The sequence below is a fragment of the Typha latifolia genome, chromosome 5 (genome assembly GCF_019914945.1).
Source record: "Typha latifolia isolate L0001 chromosome 5, TyphaL0001v2, whole genome shotgun sequence".
Classification (NCBI taxonomy): domain Eukaryota; kingdom Viridiplantae; phylum Streptophyta; class Magnoliopsida; order Poales; family Typhaceae; genus Typha; species Typha latifolia.
This window is the reverse complement of record NC_133090.1, coordinates 418,368-446,311: the sequence shown is the minus strand read 5'-3', so window position 1 is coordinate 446,311 and position 27,944 is coordinate 418,368. Positions and strand designations below refer to the sequence as shown.

The 27,944-nt window shown below is 40.4% G+C and overlaps 6 protein-coding genes across 9 annotated transcripts; 1 reads left to right on the top strand and 5 right to left on the bottom strand.

The window, feature by feature from the left end:
• Positions 1–2,329: 2,329 nt before the first annotated feature.
• Positions 2,330–3,934, bottom strand: LOC140789404 (UPF0481 protein At3g47200-like). The gene has a single exon (XM_073139094.1). The coding sequence runs from the start codon at positions 3,919–3,921 to the stop codon at positions 2,566–2,568; it is 1,356 nt and encodes a 451-aa protein (XP_072995195.1). The 5' UTR covers positions 3,922–3,934; the 3' UTR covers positions 2,330–2,565.
• A 2,244-nt stretch (positions 3,935–6,178) lies between these two features.
• LOC140787971 (UPF0481 protein At3g47200-like) lies at positions 6,179–7,893 on the bottom strand. The gene has a single exon (XM_073137016.1). It carries the CDS (start codon positions 7,726–7,728, stop codon positions 6,292–6,294), a length of 1,437 nt encoding a protein of 478 aa, XP_072993117.1. The 5' UTR covers positions 7,729–7,893; the 3' UTR covers positions 6,179–6,291.
• Positions 7,894–8,670: 777 nt separating this feature from the next.
• Positions 8,671–17,703, bottom strand: LOC140789799 (zinc finger protein BRUTUS-like). Of its 4 annotated transcripts, XR_012109252.1 has the most exons (15): positions 17,284–17,703; positions 16,901–17,110; positions 16,465–16,659; positions 16,024–16,379; positions 15,441–15,663; positions 15,185–15,353; positions 13,827–15,071; positions 13,510–13,669; positions 13,354–13,427; positions 13,206–13,244; positions 12,769–12,906; positions 10,175–10,409; positions 9,960–10,019; positions 9,062–9,133; positions 8,671–8,982 (listed from the first exon to the last, which is right to left on the bottom strand). XR_012109252.1 is itself a non-coding variant. In XM_073139641.1 (14 exons), exons 1-14 carry the CDS (start codon positions 17,554–17,556, stop codon positions 8,845–8,847), a joined length of 3,696 nt encoding a protein of 1,231 aa, XP_072995742.1. In that variant the 5' UTR covers positions 17,557–17,703; the 3' UTR covers positions 8,671–8,844. The 4 variants fall into 4 exon arrangements, 3 of the variants coding, with proteins under 3 accessions (XP_072995742.1, XP_072995743.1, XP_072995744.1); XM_073139641.1 differs by having other exon boundaries at positions 13,206–13,427; XM_073139642.1 differs by lacking the exon at positions 15,185–15,353 and having other exon boundaries at positions 13,206–13,427; positions 15,437–15,663.
• Positions 17,704–18,456: 753 nt separating this feature from the next.
• On the top strand, positions 18,457–19,729 carry LOC140788383 (glycosyltransferase BC10-like). Its single transcript, XM_073137616.1, has 2 exons — positions 18,457–18,996; positions 19,074–19,729. The coding sequence occupies exons 1-2, from the start codon at positions 18,457–18,459 to the stop codon at positions 19,713–19,715; spliced, it is 1,182 nt and encodes a 393-aa protein (XP_072993717.1). The 3' UTR covers positions 19,716–19,729.
• A 56-nt stretch (positions 19,730–19,785) lies between these two features.
• Positions 19,786–22,109, bottom strand: LOC140788230 (uncharacterized). The gene is made up of 2 exons (XM_073137400.1): positions 21,729–22,109; positions 19,786–20,145 (listed from the first exon to the last, which is right to left on the bottom strand). Exons 1-2 carry the CDS (start codon positions 22,092–22,094, stop codon positions 19,954–19,956), a joined length of 558 nt encoding a protein of 185 aa, XP_072993501.1. The 5' UTR covers positions 22,095–22,109; the 3' UTR covers positions 19,786–19,953.
• A 171-nt stretch (positions 22,110–22,280) lies between these two features.
• On the bottom strand, positions 22,281–27,781 carry LOC140789005 (probable protein phosphatase 2C 3). Its single transcript, XM_073138577.1, has 8 exons — positions 27,189–27,781; positions 26,532–26,703; positions 26,274–26,427; positions 25,921–25,984; positions 25,704–25,811; positions 25,448–25,573; positions 25,000–25,241; positions 22,281–22,857 (listed from the first exon to the last, which is right to left on the bottom strand). The coding sequence occupies exons 1-8, from the start codon at positions 27,408–27,410 to the stop codon at positions 22,638–22,640; spliced, it is 1,308 nt and encodes a 435-aa protein (XP_072994678.1). The 5' UTR covers positions 27,411–27,781; the 3' UTR covers positions 22,281–22,637.
• Positions 27,782–27,944: the final 163 nt, after the last annotated feature.

Genomic DNA, 27,944 nt, shown 5'->3' with positions numbered 1-27,944 from the left:
CACTCTAAGTTAGTAATATATATATATATATATATATATATATATATATCTTAGCTACGTAAGGCCCACTTGGAAATTGTACACCGTGTGCATGAAGGCATGCAGCGGATTTTCACGTGCCACTCGTGCTAAACATCGTGTCCTCGTGATTGATCCAACTAGTATAGCTCAAACTTAAACGACAGATGGAGCTATCGCCTATCTGCGAGGATGAGCCTCGAGCCATCGCATGTTGGCGAGTATGAAGACGTACCCAAATACGACGAGGACCTTGCTGCTGGCTATTGCACCAGGTGAAGCCTTATTAATGAACTCGGCAAAGCCCTTACACTTCGGCCTAAGCTCCACCATCCTACCTTCCGGTCATATAGCACTTACCAAAGCTTCCGCATCTATTTCTATTTCTATCTCTACTGCCGTTGTCCTAGGAATATCATGAAGAGGGCAAAGAGGAGTCCATGGTTGCACGATAATGAAGGAAGGAGGGGCAAGTTGAAAAAGAACATTTATAGTCATTCTCATCTAAGTACGTCCGCCAAGTTGAAGAAGCTAGAATATTCTGATCTACTACTTGTGCAGTCTGTACAATGGAAGTTTCGCAACTATTCGATCAAGAGGATTCACTCCCTGGTGGAGTCTCAGCTATGAAAGCCAATGCCGATATCGCACGCCAACTAAAAGACGAAATACTTCTACTGTTCTCTCTCTCTCTCTCTCTCTCTCTTTCTTCTTCCCTCCTTCTTCTTTATTCTTTCTTTTTCTCTCGCTCGCTCTCGCTCTACTGCTTTTATGCTCTTTGTCGTAGGCTTTATAAAGCTTCCCACCGGAACCTGAGATCAGGAGCACTTTAGCAGGAGACCAACAACATGATTGCTACGTCATCTAAATAATAAATTCTCCAATCTACTTTACAACCATCTCTCCTGTCTATCGGTTACACTTTCTTTTGAGGTAATAATTATGTTCGAATCTTCTTTCAGGATTAATTCCTTAAGTGTATGCTTCGACAGCACAAGCAATTAATGTGCGCAAGACCTTTTAGATAATATAATGATGATATCGTACAAGTGATATTATCTTCTTCCATTAGCAAAAGAACAACATATATTGGATGGATTTTACTTGAAAATTTTGAAATGTTCTTATTCGTTTCTTATATTGGTTAATGTGTGGAACATGATATAGAAGATAATCCTAGAACAAGTCTTAAAGCGTTCAAGCTCAGGTGTAAACCAACATCTTCTTGGTGATATGAATGAGGCAAAGAAGTACCATTAATTAATTATACCATTACTTCATGAAAGTAACAAGGTCAAAATGAACCCCTAATATGAGAAATCTAACAAATCCTCCACCATGCATGTGTAATTTTTTGCTTGGTAATTATTAGTAACATCAATCTCGTCAAGTCGTAACTACTCCATGTATTTAAAAAAGAAAATGCTTCTACACATATAAAATGAATTATATGGAATATTTTTAAATTTATAAATCCCAAGAGATATCTTCTCCAATGACTTTAAGTGGCTTAGGTGCAGCATCTCGATATTCACTTCAATTAAGTAGATATCAAATTACATTCTCTCTCAACTTTAATAAAAAAGAAGAAGGAAAGATACAAAAAAAAATTTATTTAAATTAACTTCTTATTTAACGCTACAAATATTGCAGCTTGAAATATATAAAACCAAACAATCCCATTCTCATCAGTCATGAGAAAACTCTTAAAAAATTTGTTCTAGAATGGGTGTGCTTACTAGCTAAACGTACCCACATACCAGCAGAGACCAACCGGGGGGAATTGGTAAGTTGAAGAGTACTCATAGGTAAGATCTCAATATATATAGGACTCGATCTCTATTCTAATATCATATGTTGAAACAATTATTCGGTTCTCAACTGAGGGTCCCTTACAGAAGGTCAACAAAAAAACTTTCGAGAGTCCAAGTAATAATAGATATTACCCATTGGAGGTTATATATGTGGGCCATGTAAGATTAGTTTGGATTAACATGACAAGCCAACCTAAGAAAGGGAAAAATTCAGGTCTAGATTATAGGATTAGTGAAACGGGAATATCTCAAACAGTGTTGGTTAGGCGAGACCTTTTAGTTATTTATTTATTTTAAAGGAGGGCCAGAGTTGAGTCGCATAATTTTGAAAGAAAGACGTACAGTAGTCAATTTTTATTACGACATAACAGGTGCAAATAAGAACTCAGACAATTCCAACATAAACCCAACAGAACCCAACGATATCTCTTTCATAAATACCCTATAGCACAAAAATTAAAGACAAAAGAAAAATTAAACAACAAGAAGTAGGGCAGATCAATCCAAAAACCGGTGAGCAAAATAAAAGATTCCGAAACCACGCGAAGAGGCGTACCGAAATCATTTACCATCCTTACGAGGATGGCAAATTATACAACCCAATAACAACTCATAACAAAATATTTCTGTAGCTAGCGCTCAAGAGACAATAAAAGAACTGCAAGTAGCAGATCAGAACAATCCAAAAACCATACATTTAGCAAATTAAAGATTGGAAGGAACCGAAGTGAGATCACTTAGGAGGACGGAAGTAGGAGTAGATGGCAAAGAAGGTCTGCAAGAGAGTAAGAACCAATAATACGAGGGCGGCCACTAACGAGAGGATCGCCCATGGACTGCTGAAGTAATCATGCACCAATCTTGCCTTATGTTTGTGCCATGTGGAGTCACGATAGTAATTCACGTCTCTGAACATTTCAGCGAAGTAATGATTCTGTGGGTCGACGAAAACATACTCGCCGAGCTGGTTGAAGAAGAGGGCCACCTCTTCCTCGCTACCCAGCATATTGTCGATGACATCGCAATGCTGGAGAATCGCTACGTCCTTCTCGGTATTAAGGAGCGAATCCATGAGCACGGAGAAGCTCATCATTCTCATCTTCCCAAGGCGTATGGATTGCTCGAAGGCGACGAGGTTGGTGAAGAATGGCTTGGTAAAGTCTAGGATAGGAATAGGAGGGATCTCCATCACGCCATTCCGAAATGTTATGTCGAGTATGTGTCGGGGCGATTTCTTCTTCCTGAATCTCACACCCGCCTCGCGGAGCGAGGTAGCGCATGGGATTACATACCCCGGTTTACGAGATTTCTTTGAGAGGGATTTCCCCAGAGTTGGGCTGTCATGGCTCTTCGACGCGTTCGGTTCCTCGGCAAGCACAAACCAGTGGTAATAAAGATGGAGCAAGTGATGGATCTCGGGCGGGGGTGGTGGCTCCGTCTTCTTCTTTTGCACACCGATATTCATATGTTTATACAAGAGCGAGATGATGGATGGTGTTTCACCTCTTTCGGCACCGCCGCCGCCGCTGACTGATTCGGACAGATGCTTGATTATAAAGAAGGGAATCTGGTTTTCCAACAAGAGCAAGTCCATATCGATAAATTCAAAATCCAGCCGCCCCATGTTGGAGAGGGTGCCGCCTCCTTCGTCCAACTTCAAGAACAACTCGATGATGAAGCAGGCATCAAGTAGCATCATCTCCACGAACTCATTGCTCGCCAATTCGATGCTCTCGCTGTAGCTCCTGCGTGCTGCTTCCTCCAAGGCACTCATCTTTGCTAACAAGTCTCCTAAGCTGGCTTTGGTGGTGGACCGAGACAGGAAGTCCCGCAGGTACCGCAACTTGTGCTTCTCCATGGCTTTGAGGTGCTCTTGGCCGTGGTGGTACGGCCCGATGGCTATCGACTTTGGCTCGTAGAAGTTGTTGTTTTTCTCACGAATATAGGCGGGGACGCGGGAGAAGGTGTAGGGCTCCGTTTCTGGTAAGGCGTCGAGCCTTCTGCCCAAAGTGGCCTCCGCGTCTATTACGGCAGCATATTTTATTTCTATTTCTACTGCTGCTGCTGCAGCTGCTGGAGTTCCCGCCATGGTCGTAGGGATATCACGGGATGATGATGATGATGATGATGATGAGAGCAGAGAGGAGGCCACGGTTGCACGACATTGAAGGGAAGGACCTCTTTATAATCATTCCTATATATCTAAGTACGTACGTACGTCCCCCACGTTGCTGAGGAATATTAATTTGTTTGCTTTTCTTAATTGGTTACTTGTACAATCCGAACGAAAATTTAGTCGCGCGGAAGAATTAATTCCTAAAAAAAAGTTTTAAAGAAAATAATATTTCATGGAGAGGATCCGCACCACGATGAAGTCTCGAATAGCTAATGCTAACATCGCACGCAAACTAAAAGCTAAAATAGTCCTACTCTCTTGTCTCTCAATTCTTTCCTCTTTTCTTCTTTTCTTTTTTTTCTTCTCGATCTCTACTGCTTTAATTAGTTCTCTTTGTCTAGGCTTTATGACGCTTCCCACTTAAACCTCTCTCCATCGGAGAGAGATCCAGATTACTGCACTTTTGGAGGAGACCCACAGCATGATTGCTCTTGCTCAGTCATCGAAATAATAAACCCTATAATCTACTTGACAACCATCTATCCTCTCTTCCGAATACACTTATACATTTTACTTAATTATGTTCATATCTTTTTCCAGATATGTACGTTAAGCACAAGACCTTTTTAGATATATAGTTTGACGATGTTGTCGTGCAATTGATGTCATCTTCTTTCCATTAGCAAAATAGCAACAGAGATTGGATGGAATTTACTTGAAGACCTTGAAGCTAGTGTTCTTATTTGTTCTCTTATTGCTTATTTTGGGGCGTGAAATAGAAGATAAACCTAGAACAAATCAAATCTTATCGTGTTCAAGCTCAGGTGTAAAAGATTCAACTTATTTCTTGGTGATACGGGGCAAAGAAGCATCATTAAATATACCGTTACTTCACGATACAAATTAAGGTCAGAATGAACTCATAGCTAGCTAACTTGAGAAGAACAAATACCTCCAGTAGGTATAATATTTTTGCTCGATGGGTATTAATTGCATCAATCTCCTCAGAGTACCAATAACTTTCCTGTTGTGACTGATAAACTTTTACTCGGCCAAGGAGAAACTGTCTAACATATATCCAAGTAGAGAGGTTTCCTACTAGAGATTTCTCTAACGGGATCCCAAATGTGAGCTTGTGAGGATTTGGGCAAGGCCCGTACGAAGGCTACCTAGATTGTTTAGGCCCAGGCCTCACTCTGTTTGGCTGGGCTGGGCCAAGATGTGGAAGTTGCCCATCAGCCCAAGAGTTGGAATTTTTGCTTGGAAGCTTCTGTTGGGTAAGATCCCTACTAAAGCCCATCTGAACAGAATTGGGCTCAGTCCAGACAACACTTGCCCTACGTGTGGGCTTTCCAAGCAATCAGGTTTGCAACTGGAATTTGGGGTCACATTCATCGATAATACCCTTCACTGCAAATTTATTTTGCAATAGATTGGCCAAGCTAATGCTCCTGAAGGGGGTGATTTGATCAAGTTCCAGATTACTATGGCCACTGGGTTCTGGCTAATCTTGAAAGCCGGAAATGCTAAAGGATTTTTGTAAGGATCCTCATACTCAATTCTCCTCAGAAGGTGGCTTGGACCAGTATGAGGATGGCTATGGTGTAATATAAGGGGAAGAAAAGAAAAGAAACATGAAGAGGCTTTAAAAGGGTGTGGTCCTTGTGGGGGTGGAACTCGCCTCCATTAGGACGGACAAAAACTTAAATTCAGATGGGTCCTTAATTTGACATTTGGTCCATCAGCAGGGTATGTTGGTATAGGTTCTGATTGGCTTCCTTTGCTTGCAGGAGTTGATTAGTTCCTATCTGAGTTTCTAATTGAAGCTAACGTGCGAGGAGTGAGGAAGGCTCTTGAAACTGCAGTAGGAAAGGAACGGGAAAGGATCATTTTGGAAACTATGTCAATGGACTTGGCTTCCATTTTGAAGGAATCCTTGGTGCGTAGATCATTTTATACAAGATTATAGAAGTCTTTTACACCATTTTATTGATGTCAAAATTATACATGTCCATAGATTATATAATACGGTAGCTGATTAGGCTGCCAATATAGGACAAGGACAGATACTGAGTGTGGGAAAGAGGGATGGCCGACGATATGTCTAAACCCCTCAAGAATTAAATATGTCGCCTTTGATACTTCAGATGCGGTATTAGCTCAGATATATAGCGTAAATTTAAACATTGGCTGCTGCTTAACCTTTTTATGTTAAAAAAAACACACTCTGTTTGTGAAGACAAAATCATCATATCTAACAAAAGTATTATTACAAAAATCGAACCCAACTGAATTAAGCAATTTAAAAGGCAAAAAGAACAACAAGAAGCAGATCCCGTGAAATCAATTAGGAGGACGGAAGTAGGAGTAGATGGCAAAGAAGGTCTGCAAGAAAGTAAGAGCCAATAATATGAGGGCGGCCACCAAGGAGAGGATCGCCCATGGGTTGCTGAAGTAATCATGCACCAATCTTGCCCTGTAACTGTGCCATTTGGAGTCGCGATAGAAATTCACTTCGCTGAACAACTCAGAAAAGTAATGGTCGGTTAGGTCGATGACAGCATGCTCGCAGAGCTGGTTGAAGAAGCGCGCCACCTCTTCCTCGCTACCAAGGAAATGGTCGACGACGTCGCACCGTTGGAGAATAGCTACGTCCTTCTCCGTATTAATGAGCGAATCCATGAGCAAAGAAAAGCTCGTTATGTTCATCGGGCCATCCAGCATGGATTGCTCGAAGGCGACGAGATTGGTGAGGATAGTTCTGGTAGAGTCCTCGATATGATTAAGAGGAATTTCCATGACGCCATTCCGGAATGTTATGTCGAGCATGTGATCAGGCGAAGCCTTCTTCCTGAAGGTCACACCTGCCTCGCGGAGCTCTGTAGCTGATGGGATAAAAGAAGTCGGCTTCTCCGACTTCATCGGCGGAAAAGAAGAGAAGAGCTGAGAGATGAGCCTTTCTAGTGTTGGGGAATGGTGATCTGACCAACTCGGGTTCATGGCGGCGGGCACTACCCAGTGGTAATAAAGATGGAGTAAGTGATGGATCTTGGCGGGGGGTGACACCGTCTGGCTCTTCATTCTCACACCACTAATCGCCAGATATATAGGTCGTATGTGCTCGACGAGGGACGGTGTTTCACGGCTTTCAGCCGCACTGCCGACGACTAATTCGAACAGCCCGTCTATTATAAAAAAGGGGATCTGGTTTTCCAATAAGAGCACGTCCAAAAGTATATATTGAATGCCAGAGAACTTATTGTTGTCCAAGTCTCCTTCTTGACATTTCCAGAAGAACTCGATGATGAAGCAGCCATCAAGTAGCATCATCTTGACGAACTCCTTGCTTGTGAGACCGATGCTCTCGCTGTAGCACCTACGTGCTTCTTTCTCCCAGGCTTTCATCTTTCCTAAGAGGACCTCCAAGCTGGCCTCAGTGGTGGACCGAGACAGGAGGTCACGCAGGAATCGCCACTTGTGCTTTTCCATGTCTTGGAGATGCTCCCTGCCGTGGTGGTACGGGCCAATGGCGATCACCATTGGCTCGTACAGCTTCTTGTTTCTCTCGCGAACATAGGTGGGGACTCGGGTGATGGTGTAAGGATCGGTTTCTCGCAACGAAACAAGCGCTGAAGCCATCTCACTTGCCAAAGCTTCCACGTCTATTACAGAGGCAGCATCTTCTGCATTTTCTATTTCTGCTGCTGCTACTGCTCCACTACTCTCCGCCGTGGTTCCGCAGATATCATCGCATGCAGAGGGCTCCGAGGAGGCGTCCATGGTTGCAGGAAGAGAATTAATTAAGGACACATACTAATAAGTTGAAAGCTTTTGTTCGTTACTAATGGAGATATATTTTTCTCTCCTTCAACCATTCATTCAGACTTCGTTTTTACTATGACGCTCGCCATTCACCGGGCCCAACTAGTTGGGTGCATTAATTTAACTTTATGGGTACCCTAGAATTGTTTTACATATTTATGGACGTCCTTTCCGATCCAACTAGACAACTTGAAGTATTCATTCAAATTCATGAAGGTGCCTGAAGTACCACTGTATGCTCTTGTTAATTACTCAATCCAAAAAATAAAAAATAAAAAAAGTATGTAGCCAGCCGTTTGCTGAGTTTCCTTAGTTTGACCCACCTCGCGTCACGGGTAGCTTATATAAAAGACCACCAGAGAACAAATCAATCTATCCCGATTCCCGAGGATAAGAGACGAGTTGGCCAGCTGGCACGTTGTCGGTAACTGGTTGGATGGATCGACAAGCTCTCACATATGGAAAAGGGACAGCATTATTATTAGCCCAGATTGGCATCTTAGATCTACAACGCATTTTTGTTTGCACGATAAGAGCTAGTTTTGAGTTTCCATATTCATGGACATAAGTACCAACTACGGAAACTCATCTCCAGTCTTCCCTTGACCTCCACGATGCCGGTCTGCCAAATAAGCATGCTGCGGCATCTCAGAAAAATGCAATCACTCAAAAGGAACCGTCACATCCTACTTTATCAACAATAAACAATGACAGAAATGTCGGTAAAATGAGCAAGATATTATATGATTTTAGAGAATCCTAGAAGATTTAAGTGAGGAATAACATGTACAACTTTCCGGATAGCCGCTGCATAAACACCAGTCTTTGGGTTTTCAACTTGAGGGGCATGCCACGCAAAGTATTGGCTAACCAAACTCAAAGTCAGCTTTAAAATAAACATAAAAGAAATAGCGACTATTGGACTAATAATTGCATGACAAACTTCATGCAACAGAGATAAACATAATTTGGCTATAAACTGGTTAATACATTGCACTATTGCAAAATAAAGTTAGTTGGTACAATATATGTATAAACTTCAAAAGAAAGTAGAAAAGAATCCGAGCAAAAGATTTATTGATTTGATGTGGAACAATCTGTCGCGGTGGTCTTGATTACCCTGGTATTGTATGAGCCACAGAAACTGCACTTATGGTATAACCAATGGAAGCGAGATGTACCCTTTTTATCACAGTCATTACAGAGTATATCCTAAACCAGTTGCATAAGAAGTTAGCAGTTATCTAAAGACCAACGAGAGCAGAAGGAGAAAGTGGTGAGGAAAACGCACCTGAGACCTTTCTCTATATTCTTCTGGAAGTTGTTCTGATGCCAACAAGGCATCAAGCATGCCAAAATAAACCTGACAATGTAAAACGTCAATTACTTAACCAGTCCATAGAAAAAAAAAAGAAAAAAAGAAGAAGACAATTATCCAGCACTTCTTTTGTAAAAAAGATGGATTCATATGGTTTCTTAAGAGGTTAACAGGGAGTTTCCGTTACTAGTTAATTCTTTAAGTTTATTTGAGGATTCAGACATGAAAACAATTTTAGCCATTCCACCTGATTCTACCAAACTGTATATCTAGTTTGCTAGGGATATTTTTCGAACAATAAATTTATATTGTCACTGAATAATTAGTGTACACTTCATTCGTCAATGACCCAAAAAAAATATCACGAGTGACTAGATAAACTAAAGAACAATACTCACCCTGCTGAAACTAACCCGCAAAAGGATACTCCATATGGATTCAAACCACAGGGATACATAACGTTAAAATCTAACTTTGAATGGAAGAAACTCTTTTAATGAGAACATTTGAATTATTCGGGTCTGAATTAACTGGATGAATATCAGATTTTCATTGTGACCAACGCTAATAAAAAATATACTGATTCTTCTGCCGGTTATCCCTATCGTGGATTTTATGTCTCAACTGTAGTTGAAGTACAATACAGAAATCAATCTGACAAACCTCTAAATACACAACACACCAAAGTTGTCTGCAAAGTGTGCAATACTGGAGTTTTTCTTGGATGCAGAAAAGATAAAGGGAATACACTTGATGCACAAAGAAGAAAGTATGTAGAAGTACATAGAACTAGGTGATCTGGCATTCAACATCATCTGCAAGTAAAACTAAATGGCTTCACATAAACATAGAGAAAAAGAAGGTATCTTACTGCCATATCTCCCAAGGATTTACTGCATATTGGACAGGTATAATGATTGCAAGTGTATGCCTGCAAAATTAAAAGGATCCTGTGACCAACATCGAAAACCTACAAACTGATTCTCTATTTCTTTTGAGTAAAAGTGGATATAGAACAGGGGGAATCTAAAGGGAGAGATGATAGGGAACATCCAGTTATCCTACAAATTATTGAAGATAAAGTACCTGGAAACAGGCAGAATGCATGAAATGGCCACATGGTAGAGCTCTTACTTGTGCACTTGAAGTAAAGAGAAAATCACAACAAATGGGGCAATTTGTCTCAAGACCCTTTTCCCGGCACTTGTGCACCAGTAGTTTCATTCCCAGGCAACAATTGCATGTCATGCAATGGAAAAAGTCAGTGCCAAGACCTTTTCCCACGCGACACAAATTACAAAATGGACAGTGGTATACAGTCCTGGAACAAAAAGGGGAAAGAAAAGGGTAACAGATTACATGAATTATTTTGTATGAATGCGTATTATATAATGATGTGATGATAAAGATCGTGTCTTCCATATAAGAATTCATGGGATCAAATTATGGGAACAACCTCCACAGCAGTAAGAATAAGTACGGATACATTTTCCCTCCACCTAAGTTGTTGGGAGCCTCATGCATTGTGACACCCTTCTTTAAAATGCATATTGCTGGCCTGGAATTTCTTACTCACAGGACTCCCCCACCCTCTCCCTCCTGCTGGCCATGCTTAAGAAGTTTAAACTAGACAGTACTCTAATGGGAAGTATCCCTATCGATTAAGTGAGAAGTTTTCCTGACCATTATCTTTGTGATAATTATGGCAAATATACCAAAGGTTTATCCATTTAACAACTGATAACAATGACTTGGGCATTTCTTGATATGCTATAGCTATTTGATAGATTCATTACAAACAGAAAGATCAATTACAAGTTTAAAGATGCATACATCACTAGTTCGAGGGCATGTTTAGGAAACTCATCTAAGTACACAAAGATAAATTACAAGTTTAAAACAGGAGGTTCTAAGGAAATTCAGCTAACTATTAGTTCTCAAACTGCCCACAGATAGTGTTTAGAAAAATGATTTTCAGGGTGATTAAATTCTAGTACATCTTAACAAACTATTACCCACAAACCAGTCAAAGCTAAGTCTCCATATGGCCCAGATGACAAACTCTCAACCACTTGAGACATAACAAGGAAAATTCCGCAGTTTGGAGGTCTAAATTATTGAAGATGTAGATGCATAGACATATGAGGACTAGGGCTCTCAAAAAAGCTCGTCAGCTCGCAAGACTTGTGAGCTCGGGTCGTTTAGAGCTCGAGCCGAGCGGCCAAGTTGAATTTTTGAGCTCGAAAGGTTAATGAGCTGAGCCGAGCTAGAGTCAGCTCGCTCGAACTCGAGTCGATATATAATATGTAAGATAATATTATATATACATATATAGTCCAAAATAAATATATAAATGTTATATAGCATAGTTGGTTAAAGCAATTTCTAACAACCTAACCAACTTAGATTCAAATCCTATCCTACGCCATTTATTTGCTATTTTTTCCATAGAGATTATAAACTAGTCCACATAAGCTCATTAAGCTTACGAGCTATCGAGCCGAGCTAAAGCTGGAGAAGAGCCGAGCCGAGCCGAGCCGAGCTTTTCTAGCTGAAATCAAGCTCGAGCTCGAGAGGAGCCTAGTTTTTCCACCTCTCGAGCCAACCTGAGTTGGGCCCAACTCGTTCATGCTCAACTTGTTTACACCCCAGAGGAAGACTATGAGACTATACTAATTTATCCTGTAACTATGATTATATATTGAACTGATTTTTAATAGTGAAAGGTCTATGTCTACTACAGCTATCTCTTGACAAGAAATGTCAAAACCTTGTGCCATTCAGGGTAAAAGGTGTTTACCCTTTGCAGATCATCCAGAATAGAACATAGCAAAGCAAGGTAGTGCTCCCTACAGATTAATGTTAAAAGACATTCTAGGTCTAGTAATCATGTGAAAATATATAATAGAGTTAAAAAAAAAAAAGGAACTCAGGGAAGATAGCTATACTTAAATTTGTAATATGAATTGTAAATTAATGGCAACATTTTGAAATAAACTAACTCAGAAAGAAAATATGGTAGCAAGAAAATCGTAAAATAGTTGTGCTAAAAGCTACAAAGATGTACATTTGATATTTAGTATATCTAGATCTTCTAGTAACTAGCTATCTAAATGAGTAAATTTCCATATGTTGAATAAGAAAGTGTTCCCAGAACCTGACAAAGCAGAGAAGCTGACCATGAATATGAATGCTCATGCCAGGATTTTACTTTTACAGTCCATAGTACTACTTTGTACAGTCCCATGTCCATATGGCAAAGTTTCAATGTGTCAACAGATCATTATGTAATGACATACTGTCAACCTTCTTTTTCTTGTACTCTCCAGATCATACAGCCTATTGTGGTCAGTATAGAATAAGCTGAAAGACCCATTTCAGACATCTTATTATCTACCTGTCGGCACAATGGAAGATTCTCCACCAACATGTAAGTCATGAAAAATAGAAACACTAAGGACTGAGCACTGATTTGGTGCCAAGCATAATCAAGAACTAGTGATATTCTTAATCATAACTAACAAAAAGAAGAATTTAAACAGTAAAACATTTTGCAACGGTTAATCCAGAAATAATCATAACAGATGCAAGTGTGCAACAGTTAACAAAAAGATAGAATAGAATGTAATTCCTTCCATCCAATATATCAAAAATAGGTGTTGGCGCCACTCAATGGTTACCTTTCGTCATCAAAAAACTTGCAGATATTGCAATAATACTTGGCCATTGATAATCCACTACAAGAGGGTGTTTTGCAAGTTGGGCCAATTGGTTGAATCTTCAAACAGTTCATGCACATCATCTCCACTGTTGCTTTCCTGAAGATAACAAGAAAATTTTGGAGAAGAAACAAATTCTGAAACATTTGATTGATGACAACTGCTCCATGAAACAAATATAATATCAGTACATTACTCTTAATTTTCTATGGGTTAATTATCAAGAAAGAACTTAAGTGGTATTTCTAAAAAGTTCTTTAATTCTGACTGCTATGTGCTCTCAATTTTGTTATCATGTTTGACTATGTGAAACATATATGCCCTCAATCTTCTCAAACATAATCTCAACCATTTCGTTATATATCAAAAAAATAATGTGAGAGGAACAAGGATTATACCTATCCATACTATGGTCACTGACTTTATCATGACAGAACCTGCATGTAAACAACTTGTTACAACACGCAGCAAGGAGTTTGCAGTTTCGCTTGTAGTGCTCACAGCCAAAAGTTTGTTTCTTCATATCTTGAAATGATGGAGAACAACCTGGTACATCTTCACCTTCTGTTCTCTCTTCTGTCCTTATTTGAGGCAACTTCTGCTGAGCAGCTATCCAACGACTGAAATAAATGTGTTCTGCATTAGTATACCATCTACACCATGAGGTAATGGCACAAAATTTCAGTTCTATATCAAGAAAACCTTGTCATAAGATTTTGAATTAGATAAGCCTTTCTTCTTGGATCAAGAGTTGGATCTCGAGAAACCTTCCGTATCTCCGACTCAAGCTCATTTTGATTCATTTGAAATATATCTTTCCATCCAGGCTTGAACATCTGATCGCTATCTTGGTACTCTATTTCTAAGAGTTCCACAAAATTATAGAATAATAAAAATTCACTTCCAAGAAAGAAAAAAAGATAAATGATCTTGTATCAATCACAGAGTAAATATTGACACCGTCCAAAAAACTGAGTTTCATGGACTATAAATAAAACAAAACAAGATCATGCAAGGACCTTCTGGAGGGTCACAGGTTTCTGTTGTAGGCTGCGGTGACATAGGTATATCCTTCCACCATTCATTTAGCCAATCATTGAACATTGTATTTTTAGTTGTTTGCCTCCATGTATCCATCATTTTGTTGTGCTCATCTGGAGTAAGTACCGAGGTTACCCATGGTAACATGGACTGTAGGACCTCTGCTCCTGTTGTTCCAATTATACGACCTACAATTTTATCCTGCTCCTCCACAGAAAAGTGCTCGTCAAACAGCGGCCATAACTCAATTTCTTCCCTTAGAACATGATTATCCAGAGCAACTCGTATAGATTTACACATGCCTTGAAGCTTTGTGGCAAGTTCATTGCGCTTTCTTGTCCAATCAAGACCATCTTCAGAAAATCTGGAGTTTCCTAGAACAGTATCATCTTTAGCATCAACTTGATCCAAGTCATCATGCAGTTGTGAAAGCTCTGAAAGAGCCTCAGAAATATCTCTAAATAGCTTCTCTTCTTGTTTATGGTCAAGAGTGTAGGAACGGCTAACATTATGAAGAGTTTCTCTCGACTCTAAAGCTGGAAAAACTATATCATCCTCAGCATTACTATGAGCTCTATATAGGCCCCACAATAAACAAAATCTTCCAGTGAATTGTCGTAGAAAATCCTCATTACAATTAATAAGCTTTCCAGATTCTATGTCCAAATACTCTAAATCCTTGCGAATTGCTTTATGAAATTTGAATATGGTGTCAATTGGCTTTTCACACTTATCTACATCACATGACATATTGTCCAACTCCCAGGAAAAGAGGCTGGAATATAGTGAAGGAGCAGAAGAACTGTAATTGAATGAACGAAAAGATTTCGAAGCAGCTAATGAGCTAACCCCAAATTTTCTGCTATCTGCTCCTAACCCAGGTACACAACAAGGTTTTCCACTACACCCGAGTTCTTGCAAGTTGGGAATTTCTGAACACCTAACCCCATCAGCAAATCCACTTGATTCTGAGAAGTTCCCACATTCAATTGGCCTTGCATCATTCTTAGGTTTCATATCTGTTGCTTTTCCCTTGGAGCTACATGGACAAACACCTAGACAGAAGGCTTGACATTCAACCAACTCATATGCATCATCTAAAGGACAACCAATTTCTTTGGAAGACAAGCATATGAACTTGCTAGTATTAGACATATCCTGGGAATGTCCTTTGCAAGCCCAACCAATGAGAAGGTTGGCCAGTGCAGTTTCAGATGATGAAGCTGCATGAGACAAAAGGCAAATAGATTATAACCCTTAGATAGCCAAAGAAAAGAATTATCATGCTGGTTGCGTGAGGCCTAAAGAGGTGTCACTAGAAGGGATGACATACAACCTGCCAGATGCATATTCTGAAGAAAGGACATTGCCTCCACATTATTTAACTTGGAGACTAGCCATGGTAAAACACGCTCTAACAATTTTAAGGGCATTACAAGCATACTTTTGTAGAGAAGCTTCCGCTGCTTATCAGGAGAGAAATGCAGCCTAGCTAGAGGAAGAACCTAAAATAGAAACATTAAAAAGAGAAGCATTCTTCAAATCTCATCGCACAACAACAACTTGAATATATAAAATAATAACTTACCTACCTTAGCTTCCTCATTGTGGAAGTGCTTCTCAATAGTCTCCATTATCTGATCAGCATGTGAACATAACTCCGAACAGAATTCGGCAGGAGATTTGGCACCTGGTCCCTGAATTTGTTCAATCAAGTATCTAAATTTCTTGAGTTGACTTTCCTCGTCTGCATGCTCCTCCACAAAAGAAATCTCCCCATTGACTGCTGGAAATAAAACTTGATCTTCAGCAATACTGCAGGAAAAGAATAGAAGGGAAGGAAGTCACTAGAAACTAACAGAGAAAATCATGATATCTATCTGTCTATCTATCTATATTTATAGATAATATATATATATAGAAAGATGTACTTATGCATGATTGTTTACCAGTGTCTTGCACATGAGAATTGATCACAGTATGGGTTAAGAGGAAAACAAGCTTTGCAATGAAAATGTGAAAGCTTTATAGGATCAAAGTTGTAATTTGTAATGTGCTGACATTGGTGAAGCCAAAGTTATATCCTATGCTAAATGAAGCTAGAAAGTTAACATAAAGAACAACCATATGTAAAATACTACTTCTAGATCAAATAAGCAACTAAGAAGTCTTTACCTATGAAAAATGCATATATCGGCAACAAATTCAAGCCTTAAACTGAAAGCAGGCAGATCAGAAAAATCTCCAGAATTTTGTATCTTCCTTGCCTCATCTGCAATACCCTTCAACTCTTTTCTGATAGCATTATGCCAATGCAATATTTCATCTATTGGGTGGACCCCACCAAAGTCCAGCACACTCAACTCCGACATTTTTTGTTTTGTCTTTTCATTCCTGAAATGATCTTCAGGATCCTTCTCAATCACAATCAAGCTAGGCTCAGTTCTTCTAAAGTTCTCTAAAGGAGAATCATCTCCAAGATCCTGTACCACATTTACCATTCCTTTCCCATCCATCCAAGTGAATATAACCTTCATTGTTGTACAAGTAACTATTAAATGTAGCTTGATCAAAGAGATTAAAATGTTTAGCTGGAAATTGAGAAAACAAATTTACCTCCTGAAGAAGCTTTTCTTCGGGAATGATCTTGCACAAACATTTGAGCATATCTTGGAGTTCATCAGGTGACACACAAGCTGAAAGCCATGGAAGGAATTCTACCATCATAGTCACTGGGATATTGCATAAAAACTGCCAAACCAAATCAGCCTGCTCTTCAAATGAGAACTTCTCAAGAAGCAAGGGAAATACCTGAGACATTCACCCTGTCAGCAAAGACTTGGCACAGATGCTACATGATTATTGTCATGGTAATAATGTCAAAAACATCACATGAGCCCTAAAAAGTGGCATCCTCCAATGAGAATTACATACTAGGGATTATGATGAATCCAATAATCCAAGAAGCAGAGATTATTTAAAAAGGTAGACAACTAATCAAGGTCGGACAAGAAGTAATTTATTGAGATATTTTAGGAAATTTAGAAATTACCTGCTCCTTTTCCTTTGACATGTGCTGACTAAGAGATGTTTGAATGGCTCTAGTGCATGACGCAAGTTCTCGCCGAAAGCCATCACTATTTTGCACATCCAACCGTAACAAATCAAACAGCTGATTAAAAAGATCGCTCTCCCCTTCATGCTCGAGATGATATGTCCGTGCGACGTTCTTAACCCTCGAATCAAGAGCAGGAAAGATGACCTGTAAAACAAAAGACAAACGCATAATGATTATATTACGTACGTGTTATGTTTGTTGTGTTGCGAAGTCAAACCAATGAATCTTTTCGCACAAGCACATCAAGAATTATAGCAGAAACCCCAAATATTTAATAAATTTCTACAGAGATCTCCACTAGTTATTCCTAAACTTACCGCATCTTCGGCATCGCAATGGTGTTTGTAGATGGCGAAGAGGAAGCGGCAGCACACAGCGAACGCCTCGACGTCACCGCCGTGCTCGGTGGCCAACTCCAGGGCAGCGCGGTGGAGCCGGTCCAACTCCGACCGAATCGCCTTGTGGAAATAGAGAAGTATCAGGATCGGCGAAATTTGCGCCGAGTTCCCAATGCACGAACTAGACGGCGCCAAATCCTCTTTCGGCGGCGTGAGAGACAGAACTCTCTCCCCTGCCAATGGCGTCGCCATGACTCCGATCAGAGCTCTAGGATTTCATACGTCGTCTTCTTCTTCCCTACCTCTATAATTCTTCCTCTATTTATTTATTCATTCATTCTTTCTTTCTTTCTTTTTTCTAACGAGAAAGAAGAAAGAGGAGACGCGATGGATAAAAGCGGAAGGAAGAGCGAGCTCGCAGTCAAAAGGATTATTATATATGGTGCGCGGAAAAGAAACAAAAACTTCCCCAAATAATTATACCGAAATTTTGATTTAAACAACACCAATTATGTGATTTTACGATCCAGTCTCTGTCTTTTGACTACTCAACAATCTCATCCCGTACAATTTTTATTAGAGCGAAATTTGCATTTAACAAGGTGCTAAATGCAATTTTCCATCACGAACCTGTGGGGGAGTTATGGGGAAGTTCCGGATCGGCCTGTAGGAATGCTCGCTGCTCTATCAGCGCCACGCGTGTTACGTAACGGCTGACGTGCCAAGTCAGCGGAAGAAAAGGTTGCAGCGCGTGGGAAGCACGTGGTATCGTGGCATTCAATATTTCAATAATTTTTGCCTCAGCCTTTGTTTATGAAAGAACAACGGGCCGGCATTGGGCTTGTTGACGTGGGCTTTAACCAAAAGAGTCCTTGATGAGTTCTTGCAGATAAATTTTACCATCATATAATAGCAAGTCAGTTACATTGCAATCTATGATCGATCAATGATTCAATGGCAATGTCATGAGATATGCCATGGTATTGCCACGAGAAACACATACCTCTCCGATCATCATCCATCATGAAATCCATGCAACTCCTTCTCCTCCTCCTCCTCCTCCTCCTCCATTTCCTCATGATATAAGAAAGGCTTCTTAATTGTCTTTTAGCAAGAACTAGTTAATGCGAACCAACCACAACAAGAGGAGAGATGAAGGATCACCGAGAGTATAACTTGGGCATCGCTGCTCTTTTCCTCTGCTTCATCTTGCTCTTCGCCGTGACCTTCGGTTCATTCCTCACCCTCCGTGTACTCTTCAAGTCCTTGCCTTTTGACGCCCTCGTCTCCTCTGATCACCTTCTTCGCCACTCAAAGCCTCTCGCCTCCCAACCCATCCCTCCTCCTCCTTCTCCTTCTCCTTCTCCTTCTCCTTCTTTTTCGACTAGGACTTGCTCCACCAGTGCTAATATCACCTTGTCGGGGAATCGGACAGATAGCGGCGATGCGTGGCACGAGATGGACGACGACGAGCTGCTAAGGATGGCTTCGATGGCGCCACGTGAGGCGAGGGTTCCCGCGAAGGTGGCGTTCATGTTCTTGACGAGGGGGAGGTTGCCATTGAGGCCGCTGTGGGAGAGATTCTTCGAGGGGCACGACGGGCTCTTCTCCATCTACGTTCACACCTCGCCGGACTTCAAAGAGAAGGCACCTCAACGTTCGGTTTTCTACATGCGAAGGATACCAAGCAAGGTTAGTCCAATTCTAATATTGCAAATAGTTAAAAAGTATATAACTTTTTTTTTTCTCTTTACTATTCCCTTTGTTAGTCAACGGAGTGGGGTCAACCGACCATGCTCGACGCGGAGCGCCGCCTCTTGGCGAACGCCCTCCTCGACCCCTACAACGATCGCTTCGTCCTCCTCTCGGAGTCGTGCATCCCGCTCTTCCCCTTCCCCACCGTACACGCCTACCTCACGTGCTCCCGCCTCAGCTTCGTCGCCTCCTTCGACGACCCCCGCAGGACCGGCCGCGGCCGCTACAGCCCCCGGATGCGGCCCGTCGTCTCCCTCTCAGACTGGCGCAAGGGGTCCCAGTGGTTCGAGATCCAGCGCGACCCTGCCGTTAGGATCGTATCCGACAGCTACTACTACCCCGTCTTCCGCGACCACTGCCGCCCGCCGTGCTACGTGGACGAGCACTACTTCCCGACGCTGGCCGCCAAGCTGTTCCCACGGAGCAGCGCAAACCGCAGCGTCACGTGGGTGGACTGGTCCAGGGGCGGGGCCCACCCCGCCACGTACCGGCGGCGGCACGTGACGGCGGAGCTGATAAGGGCGGTGAGGGAGGAGGCGGGATGCACTTATGACGGCCGCGAGGAGAGCGCGTTGTGCTTCTTGTTCGCGAGGAAGTTTAGCGCTGATACGCTGGAGCCGTTGATGCGGATGGCGGAAGCTGTGCTTGGGTTTTAATGGAGTATATATTATGATAGATTGTTGTGTTAATGTTGATTAACGTTATAACTTTATTTTAGGAAGAAAATGCGAAAATTACCGTCTGGAAATAGAGATATTATCACCAGAATTACTCACAATCTCAGAGAGTTGAGGAATAATTACAAACAATACACGTGCATTAATCTATAGAGGATGGAGAAAAGGTTATCAACTCTGAAACAAAAATCGTCATGGAAGTGTAACAGGTTGCCTGTCATGGCTGTGAAGAATGCTGCTTCTGCGGCCTGGACGGCATGTTGTTGGGGTTGGTAAACCAGGTGGTATAGAGGAATTGCTTGTGAGGACCATCATGGTTGCAGATTAATCTCAGTTTTTGTCTTTCCCTCATCCATCTCAAGATTATTTTCATTTGCCTTTTGCTTGTCAGTCCTCTCAACCCAACGTCCTGAAACAACAAGTTACAAGAGAAACCACATCACATTATTAAGCAATCAGAATGTTTTGCAGCAATGAAGAAATTATCAAGATTGTTCTTATAGAGCAAAATGTATGCAGCTTTTATCCCCCATTTATAGAGAATCTATGTCAGTTACTACGATTCCAGGATACGTGGTGAAAGACCTTTGGTGTCACACAAAGGGCACCCTCGTTTTGTAGTTACAAATCAATCTAGAAATTTCTGTCATACATTCAACAGTACAGATAGTCAAACATGCTTACCGCTTTCTTCTCGCAGGCCACCATAACATACCAATCAGGACTTTCTAATAGGTTACATATATATGAAAGAGTTAAGTTTTACATACTCTTATCCTACTTAAAGCTAGCAAGCCAATCAAGACTTCCTAATAGGCCCCCCTGAATATCAACTTATCAAAGCATAAAACAATTCATATGTACTCTTCACCTACTTCAAGCTGATCCCCAACACACTTGCACGTCTAATAACTATCCCTGTGATATAAATACCATCAAACTGGAGACAACCATAAAATAACATGAAAAAAGAGAGCAAGAGAAAAGGAATATCAGCTTACAGCAATGTGCAGTCCAAATGAATTTAATCAGCATATTTTAAGTGAGTTTATGACAGCACCAATAGTGGACAACAAATTAAACCATCCACAAACGCGAGCCAGAAGCAACTAATCTTGAGCAACTAGGAGTTTAAACAGATTAGGGAAAAGATTATGGAATCAAGCTGCAATATATTTGACTGCTTTTCCTGTCTGCCTGATGAGTTGGAATATTGTATTGATTAGACTGTCCGACTCAAATTTCTATCTTTTTCATATAATTTCCATGCAGACCAGTATGGACATGGATGGAATTGGAAAACCTACTAGGATGAGCTGTTATCTGAAGTGTCTCAATTTCTTTTCGGTTAACATATCAAATATCGTAAATGGATAATGTAGATCTAGGTACAGAAGTGCATAGTGGTGATGGTTCATATTGATTCATAGTAACACAATTGCTCATGATACAATATATCATAAAAATAAAGTAGGACATTAGATTGTAAGAATGACTTTTAACTCAAGAAGTTATCAAAAAGTTGGCGCTGGATGTAATTTCAAAAGAATATTAATAGAATGATGAAAATAGGATATTTTTATTGTTATGGATATTGTTTAGCATGTTGGTGTTGCCTATCTAGCATTTTGACCATCTAATTGATATTAGATAGTTCCTAGAGCCTAAACCTACAAACAACACTGTTACAGTGATATAGGAGCATATGACTAATGGCACCAGTTTGACGTAAAATAACAAGCTCGCATACTCTTCAATTTGACGTAAGACCGCAAACAACTAATTAGTATCCATCAAATAATTATCTAAAATTCATGTCAAAACCATGCTCATTCAGGCAAATCACCAAATGGGTGGTGCTCAAAATTTTCACCCAAAACACTCGGACCATCTCTAATGCAGAAAATAAAGGTTCAAGAGATTAAACTTGTATGTGGGTTGCGTTATAACTTCGACTTATCCATGATTGAAGAAGAAAGGATGGATTTTTACCTTGAGGTGTTCCCAGGTGTCGGCGATGGTGAGGGGGCCGTGCTCCTTGACGATGTCGAAGATGGTGCGCGTGATGGTCTGCGTCTGCTCTGGAGGGGTATTCAGCTCGATGGGTTTCATCTTCGGCTTCGGCTTCTTCGCCACCCACCTCACCGCCGTCGCAAACATCCTCACTCCTCTCCTCTGCGGCTCTGGCGCTTTGCCCCTCTCGCTAATTGTTAGCAGAGTTGGACTTAATGCAGTTCTCTTTTGAGAGTTGAGAGTTGAGACCCAAACCAAGCACTTTGGGTTTGACCGGATCGGATCAAGTTTGATAAAGATCATAACCTCCAGCTTACAAATTAATTTGGTTCTAAATCTTTCCATATTACATGCGTTTCTTAATGGGATAAATAGACACCACCACCAATTGCATTTGCATGTGAGGTCGAGTTAGAAAATTTTCAGACAAGTAGATGAATTACTCGAACTGTTTATCATTTGAGATCACACTGGAATTGTAGAAAATGATAAAGAAATAAAAGTCACACAGCAATTCGTCCATCACATGACTTTGTTGTAAGGTAGTAAACGAACAAATTTTATAGAAAATAAATCACTCACTCCAATTCACAAAATTAAATCAAACCTACAAGTAAATTACAAGAATTAATAAACTGCCATACTTAATTTGCTAGCTAGCTTCAGTTCGTACCTAGAAAGGGTAAATGAATCAATTAAGGTACACGCATCACTTGTTTACGTTTCTTTGCAGATATTACTTACACGGGTGCATCACATGTTCCAAAACTAAAACAATCATGCAGCCTAGAAAAATTGGCAGCAACTAGAATTGAGAGAAAGAATAATTGGGAAGGAAGGGAGCTAGAGAGAGGAGGGAGGGAGAAAGGATTGTTGCAAAAGAGAGAGCTATAGCACTTTAACTCCACTAGGACGTTTTCCTTCCATTGCGTCCTTCTTGTTGCGGCAATCAGCACAAAGAAAAGGACCTTCCCATGGCTTTGAGCTGGTGGAGAAGATTGAGCCGGCATGAACGGAGATACCTTCGCTAGGAGCAAGGTCGACCTGGCAGATAGCACATGTAAACAAGCCTGATGTCGTTTGCCCGGCAGATGATTCATTCCCTAACCTGCAATGTGTAGACATTTTCTTACATTGAATCACTAAAAGAGAATATCAATATGCAGTGGATATATGACTTTTGATAAAAAGCTGCTTATGATCAGCAACCACAACTCCAGTAAAGATGCTAAATGAAGGGGCAACTTATTGCATCAGTCCATGAAACCGACCTGAATAAGAGTTGCTAAACCCAAAACAAAATCACCTTAAGTCTAGCATAAGATCATACTTAATATCACGGTAGGATAGACATGTATAACAGACTAGAACCAGCGAAGTTAAAGATCTCAGCAATATCTTTAATGTAGAGAATAATCGATTTGTCTTGTTAACAACTTGGTACTATTATCCACATTTATGAGGATTAAGTTGTTGATGGTAACTTGCTATTTCTTTTGGCTTACACACAGTAGCTGCTCAGTTTTGCATGTTTTCAGGAGCTTTTGTTTGGTTTTCATTATCTCAACTGAAACCGATTTACCCAACAGATAGCAGTGTAGATCTTCTCATGTTTGGCATGACCCAGATTGGAGCAGAATGGGAAGGAGGAACTACTTTTAGCTTTAATCTTCAAAACGACATTCCTGGATATAATTGCAGGATGAATTTTGCTACAGCATAACTAGACTTCGTAATATACAGGTGTTTCTTTTTGGATTAGACCTCCTCATAAGGAGTCCTAGTTTGACTAAAATCTAGTTCATCTATGTTTGTGATTTTCTTAATGAAATAGATGGTGAGAGTTGTTTTAGTTAAATTAGGAGCATGAGAGGCCTCCAGATGGAATTAGGAGTGTAACTAATTTAACTAGAAGAATAATATATGCTTTGAATGTCTATATAGAGACATAGAAAGCTATTTTTTCAAATGGCAAACAGGTGTTCATGAGGGGCGAACAAAGACTTGTGGTCGGCACACTAGGAGCCCACAATAGATGTGTGATAGTGAATAAAAAGCCATGCTGAGGTACAGAATGCGTTAGACGCACTGGTGGTGCAAGATGAGTGCAAGAGCGCTAGTGGGTTTGTTCTACAAAAGGCTCATATAGAGCCAATTCATGGACAGTAGTAAAATATGGTAAGGAAGAGTCTCTTGTAATCTGTTGTAGATGAATTTGTACTAGCCAATTATGTACATATAGATGTGTTTTTTAGGTTATAGGTGTGTTTCTTAGATTGATTTATTCAAAATATTTTAAAGTTTGTGTACTTTATATTTTGCATTATGTAATAAATTGGAAACACTGGAACATACTATGATCAAAGCTAATAATGCTGCAGAGTAAACATGAGAGAAAGAAAAAAAAACAATATATGATGCAAATTTAAGTATGATTTGTTGACATTGTATCTTATTATTACACTGGAAAATGAACAGTTGTGCCTAAGAAATAATTTGTCAGTACACCTTGAACTATATACTTTCAAATTTCTGTCTCAGATATAGAAGAGTCAGCACCATCTCATTTACGGTGACAAGCACACCTAGAAAATTGCAATTTCTTAGTAGCTCTTAGTTTCTCAGATGCCAAAATATTTTGAAGAAAGGAAGAGTCGTTCTATTAGAAAAGGATCTTAGACATAGAAATTTCTTGATAACTATATCCAAAAGGGATTCTAATACATGAGAGTCCAAATTTTTGAGAAAGGTAAAAAAAACAAATATATATGTTGTAAGATGGATACAACTTTAGGAAAGCAATACAACTATACAATTGATCAAGGGATGCATATCCAACTACAACATAACAAAGGGCTAGGGGGGTAAAAACCTCAAAAGATCTCTTTAGCTGTTAGTAAGTGTAAGTAAATTCTTCAGAATATCAATACAAAAAGATTGAATACCTTTACGATGCTTATTAAGTAAAGGAACATATATATTCTTAGAGAGATTCTCTGGAAAAGCTTCTCTATTGTGTTGGATACAGAAGAATGAGAACAATTATTCATGCCCAAATGTGTTATAGGAATTTGATATGCATGTCATGAACTAAATCAAGATCAAACTATTAGGTCCTGCTGCTACTTTGACAACCTCAAGAACTTCTATTACAAAAAAGGAAAAGGAACAACCCCTGAATTAAAATTCCACAATGCAGATTTCACCGTCACAAGAAACTGAACTTTGTGTGTAGAGGAAAAAGACTGACCTTTCCGCTAGCATTGCTGAACCTTCTTCAAATATTTCTTCTACAATTCCCACTGCAGATAGCTTCTTTGCCAACTTATCAGCAGAGTCCTTAGATCTTTTTCTAAGGAAAAAAGACTTGAGTTTATTCATCTTTTGATTCTTTTTCGGTGGAGATGCAGGAGGTACTGAATGGTCAGGTGGAATTATGTCAACAACAATGCAGGTTGTATCATCTTTCAACCCCCTTGTCCTCAGTGCCTCCTAAATAATAATCAGTGAAATGTGATGAGAATATATGACAACAGGAAAAAGTTGAGCCACCTACAATGATAGAGTTGAAGTCAATGATATCATACTTATGGTACAAAATTAGGACATCATCAGAAATTTTCTTAAAGTTGGCTGGATCCTAGGGGATGCGGTCAGAAAATGACTAAAAGCTAGAAGAATTAATGCACAGTTATCACCTTTACAACTTGTCTTGCAGCAAGCTCAGCAGGCAACCCTCGGCAAGATTTTGCAGCCTCCTCATTAGATAGCGCATCCCAAATGCCATCTGAAGCTATAATAAGTCTTCCCCCAGCATTTGATAACTAGCATAAGAGAAAGGACAACGGAGCACAATTAGAATTGGCTATAAACAAAGATATGCACGACTAACTTATTCACTGATGGATGATAAAAGGAGCAATACTATTGGGTGCAAATCTGTGCTATAAGTACCTTAACTTGTTTGACATAAGGAACTGGAACAATAAATTCTCCAACATCCATATCTCCAATAGACCTCGATAGGCATAAACCCCCTGGCCAACATCTGAGGGGACCTATCTGAAAAGAAGGAAAACAAAGTAATAAGCCTCAGAAAATGCTATCATGTCCTTCTCTCTTGCATAATTAGAAATATATATATGATAACCGACACAGGATATAAATCTACCTCAGCACCACCAACAATGTTGAGCCTTCCAACTTCACCTCCACTTGCAGTCACTCGTTCCCTCCTGCCCATGAAATATATGAGATAGTTAGGCCAGGTGAAAGATTTAGGACTGAATTTCTTTCAGGACAAAGATAATATGGATAACCATTTCTATCCTTAGTTTGTTCCATTACCCCAGGACATAGGAGTTAACAGAAATTTTGTTCGGTTGAGGGATATAGATATGGATTAGAAGATCCAAACCCCCCACCCTCAAAAAAAAAACATCTAGGGGGATAGTAGGGATCAACTAGAATAGTCGACCTCAGTTCTCAAAAAGAAAACACCATTGAGAGATAGAGGGTACCCACTCTTCCTCATTTTCTTCTAGTCTGTGATCGACAGTCAAAAGAGAAACAACTCCACCCTGAGCATCCAAGATGCAACGAGAGTCTCCGACTGAAGCAACAGTAATAGTCCACCCGTCAATTATCACGAACGTGACGGTCGTCCCAGAAGTTAGTCCTGTTGGACAAAGCAAAGAGAAATCAAAACATCAGTTAGCTAAAGGTAATGGACAACCATGAGTAGGACAAGGTAAGAGAAAAAGAAAGAAAAGTAAAGCATACCTTTGCTCTGAAATTCTTTGTCTGTCTTCACGAATCCAGCAACCAATGCACGAGGCAGAGCTTGTAGCCACTCATCCCTCCCAAGCCCACGAGGGATAGCACTTAAGACGTGGTTCAGCAAGTTATCCCTCGTGTATATTGCTGCTGCATTACCATTGTGCCCGTCAAGGACCTGAAAAATATTTTGTTCAGTTCACTTTCACGCTGTTTTCTAAAGATATCGATTCCAAAAGGCACATGAACAGAGAATGCAACTTGATTCACAAGCAAGTTATCCATTCAATTGTACATATATCAGTTATATGAAGTCAATGTTCAATTTCCTTATCAATTGCTCCCCACTATTCCAACTTAATATTGATCATAATCAAAAGACGATTAACCACAAAAAGATACTGTCATCAGATTCTTCGATTTCCAAGTCAACAGACCAATTCACATTGCTAGAACCCATCCAGTGAGCACCAAAACGATGAATACCACTAGATCAAGCCATAGAACGAGAACATTAAAGTGATCCGCTGCATGGAAATCACACATTTACTCCAGAAAGATCGAATTTTGAAACAACAACTACTTTTCCACAATGAAGATCGAATTCTGACACGAATTTAAGTTTAAAAACATTAAAATCGATCATATTAGAACGCTGCTTACAGAGAAAACGGAGAAGGAGGAGGAGGGGTTTCCCGGAACCCTGAGGCAATCCGTCTTCATGAGGAAGTAGTCCTCCCCCTTCTTGGATTGCGCGGCGCACCCGTACCGCACGCAAGGCTTCTCCATCTTCTCGCTCTTGAGCTCCTCCTTAATCAGCGCCGCCAGAGGCACTAGATCGTGGTCGTGCCGCCGCCTCCCTTCCCCCCCACCGCCAGCCGCCATCTCCGTCACTGGTCTTCCCACCTTGAGATTCACGCCCTCCCACGCATCGGATCCCTAGTTCTCCCTGTACCACTCCTAGATCTGGTCGTGGTTGAGAGAGAGAGAGAGAGAGAGAGAGAGAGAGAGAGAGAGAGAGAGAGAGAGAGAGAGAGAGAAGAGAGGAGAGAGGAGAGAAGAAGCGACGAACGCGGAAAGGGAGGAAGAGAAGCGACGCGGTTTAGCTGTAGTGGTTTGTTAATCTACTCCCCGACCGCCATTAAAGAATTCTACAGCCCTTCCCCCCACCTAATTGCGAACAATTAGTATCATAATTATATATTATTAGCATAATTATTCCATACTTTTCTTGCTTATTAATACGCGAAACTCGCAATGGTGATTGGGTTTGTAATTATCTATTTATCAACCGACTAAAGAAAAGAGAGAAAAATATTTAATAAATAAATAAATAGTGGATTAGTTTGAAAGATATTAACTTTGAAGCCTTCAACGGCGCCGTCTTTTTCCAGTTCATACTTACGTCGATACGAAGTT

Coding starts and splice junctions, on each gene's coding strand:
- LOC140789404 (XM_073139094.1), bottom strand. CDS start 3,921: ATGGCGGGAACTCCAGCAGCTGCAGCAGCAGCAGTAGAAATAGAAATA.
- LOC140787971 (XM_073137016.1), bottom strand. CDS start 7,728: ATGGACGCCTCCTCGGAGCCCTCTGCATGCGATGATATCTGCGGAACC.
- LOC140789799 (XM_073139641.1), bottom strand. CDS start 17,556: ATGGCGACGCCATTGGCAGGGGAGAGAGTTCTGTCTCTCACGCCGCCG. Junction 15,354..15,440: donor TCCACAATGAGGAAGCTAAG/GTAGGTAAGTTA, acceptor TTTCTATTTTAG/GTTCTTCCTCTAGCTAGGCT. Junction 15,072..15,184: donor TCAGAATATGCATCTGGCAG/GTTGTATGTCAT, acceptor TGTCTCATGCAG/CTTCATCATCTGAAACTGCA.
- LOC140788383 (XM_073137616.1), top strand. CDS start 18,457: ATGAAGGATCACCGAGAGTATAACTTGGGCATCGCTGCTCTTTTCCTC. Junction 18,997..19,073: donor TGCGAAGGATACCAAGCAAG/GTTAGTCCAATT, acceptor TCCCTTTGTTAG/TCAACGGAGTGGGGTCAACC.
- LOC140788230 (XM_073137400.1), bottom strand. CDS start 22,094: ATGGAAAGATTTAGAACCAAATTAATTTGTAAGCTGGAGGTTATGATC. Junction 20,146..21,728: donor ACACCTGGGAACACCTCAAG/GTAAAAATCCAT, acceptor TTGTTGTTTCAG/GACGTTGGGTTGAGAGGACT.
- LOC140789005 (XM_073138577.1), bottom strand. CDS start 27,410: ATGGCGGCTGGCGGTGGGGGGGAAGGGAGGCGGCGGCACGACCACGAT. Junction 26,428..26,531: donor CAAAGAATTTCAGAGCAAAG/GTATGCTTTACT, acceptor TTTGTCCAACAG/GACTAACTTCTGGGACGACC. Junction 25,985..26,273: donor CTAGAAGAAAATGAGGAAGA/GTGGGTACCCTC, acceptor TTTCATGGGCAG/GAGGGAACGAGTGACTGCAA.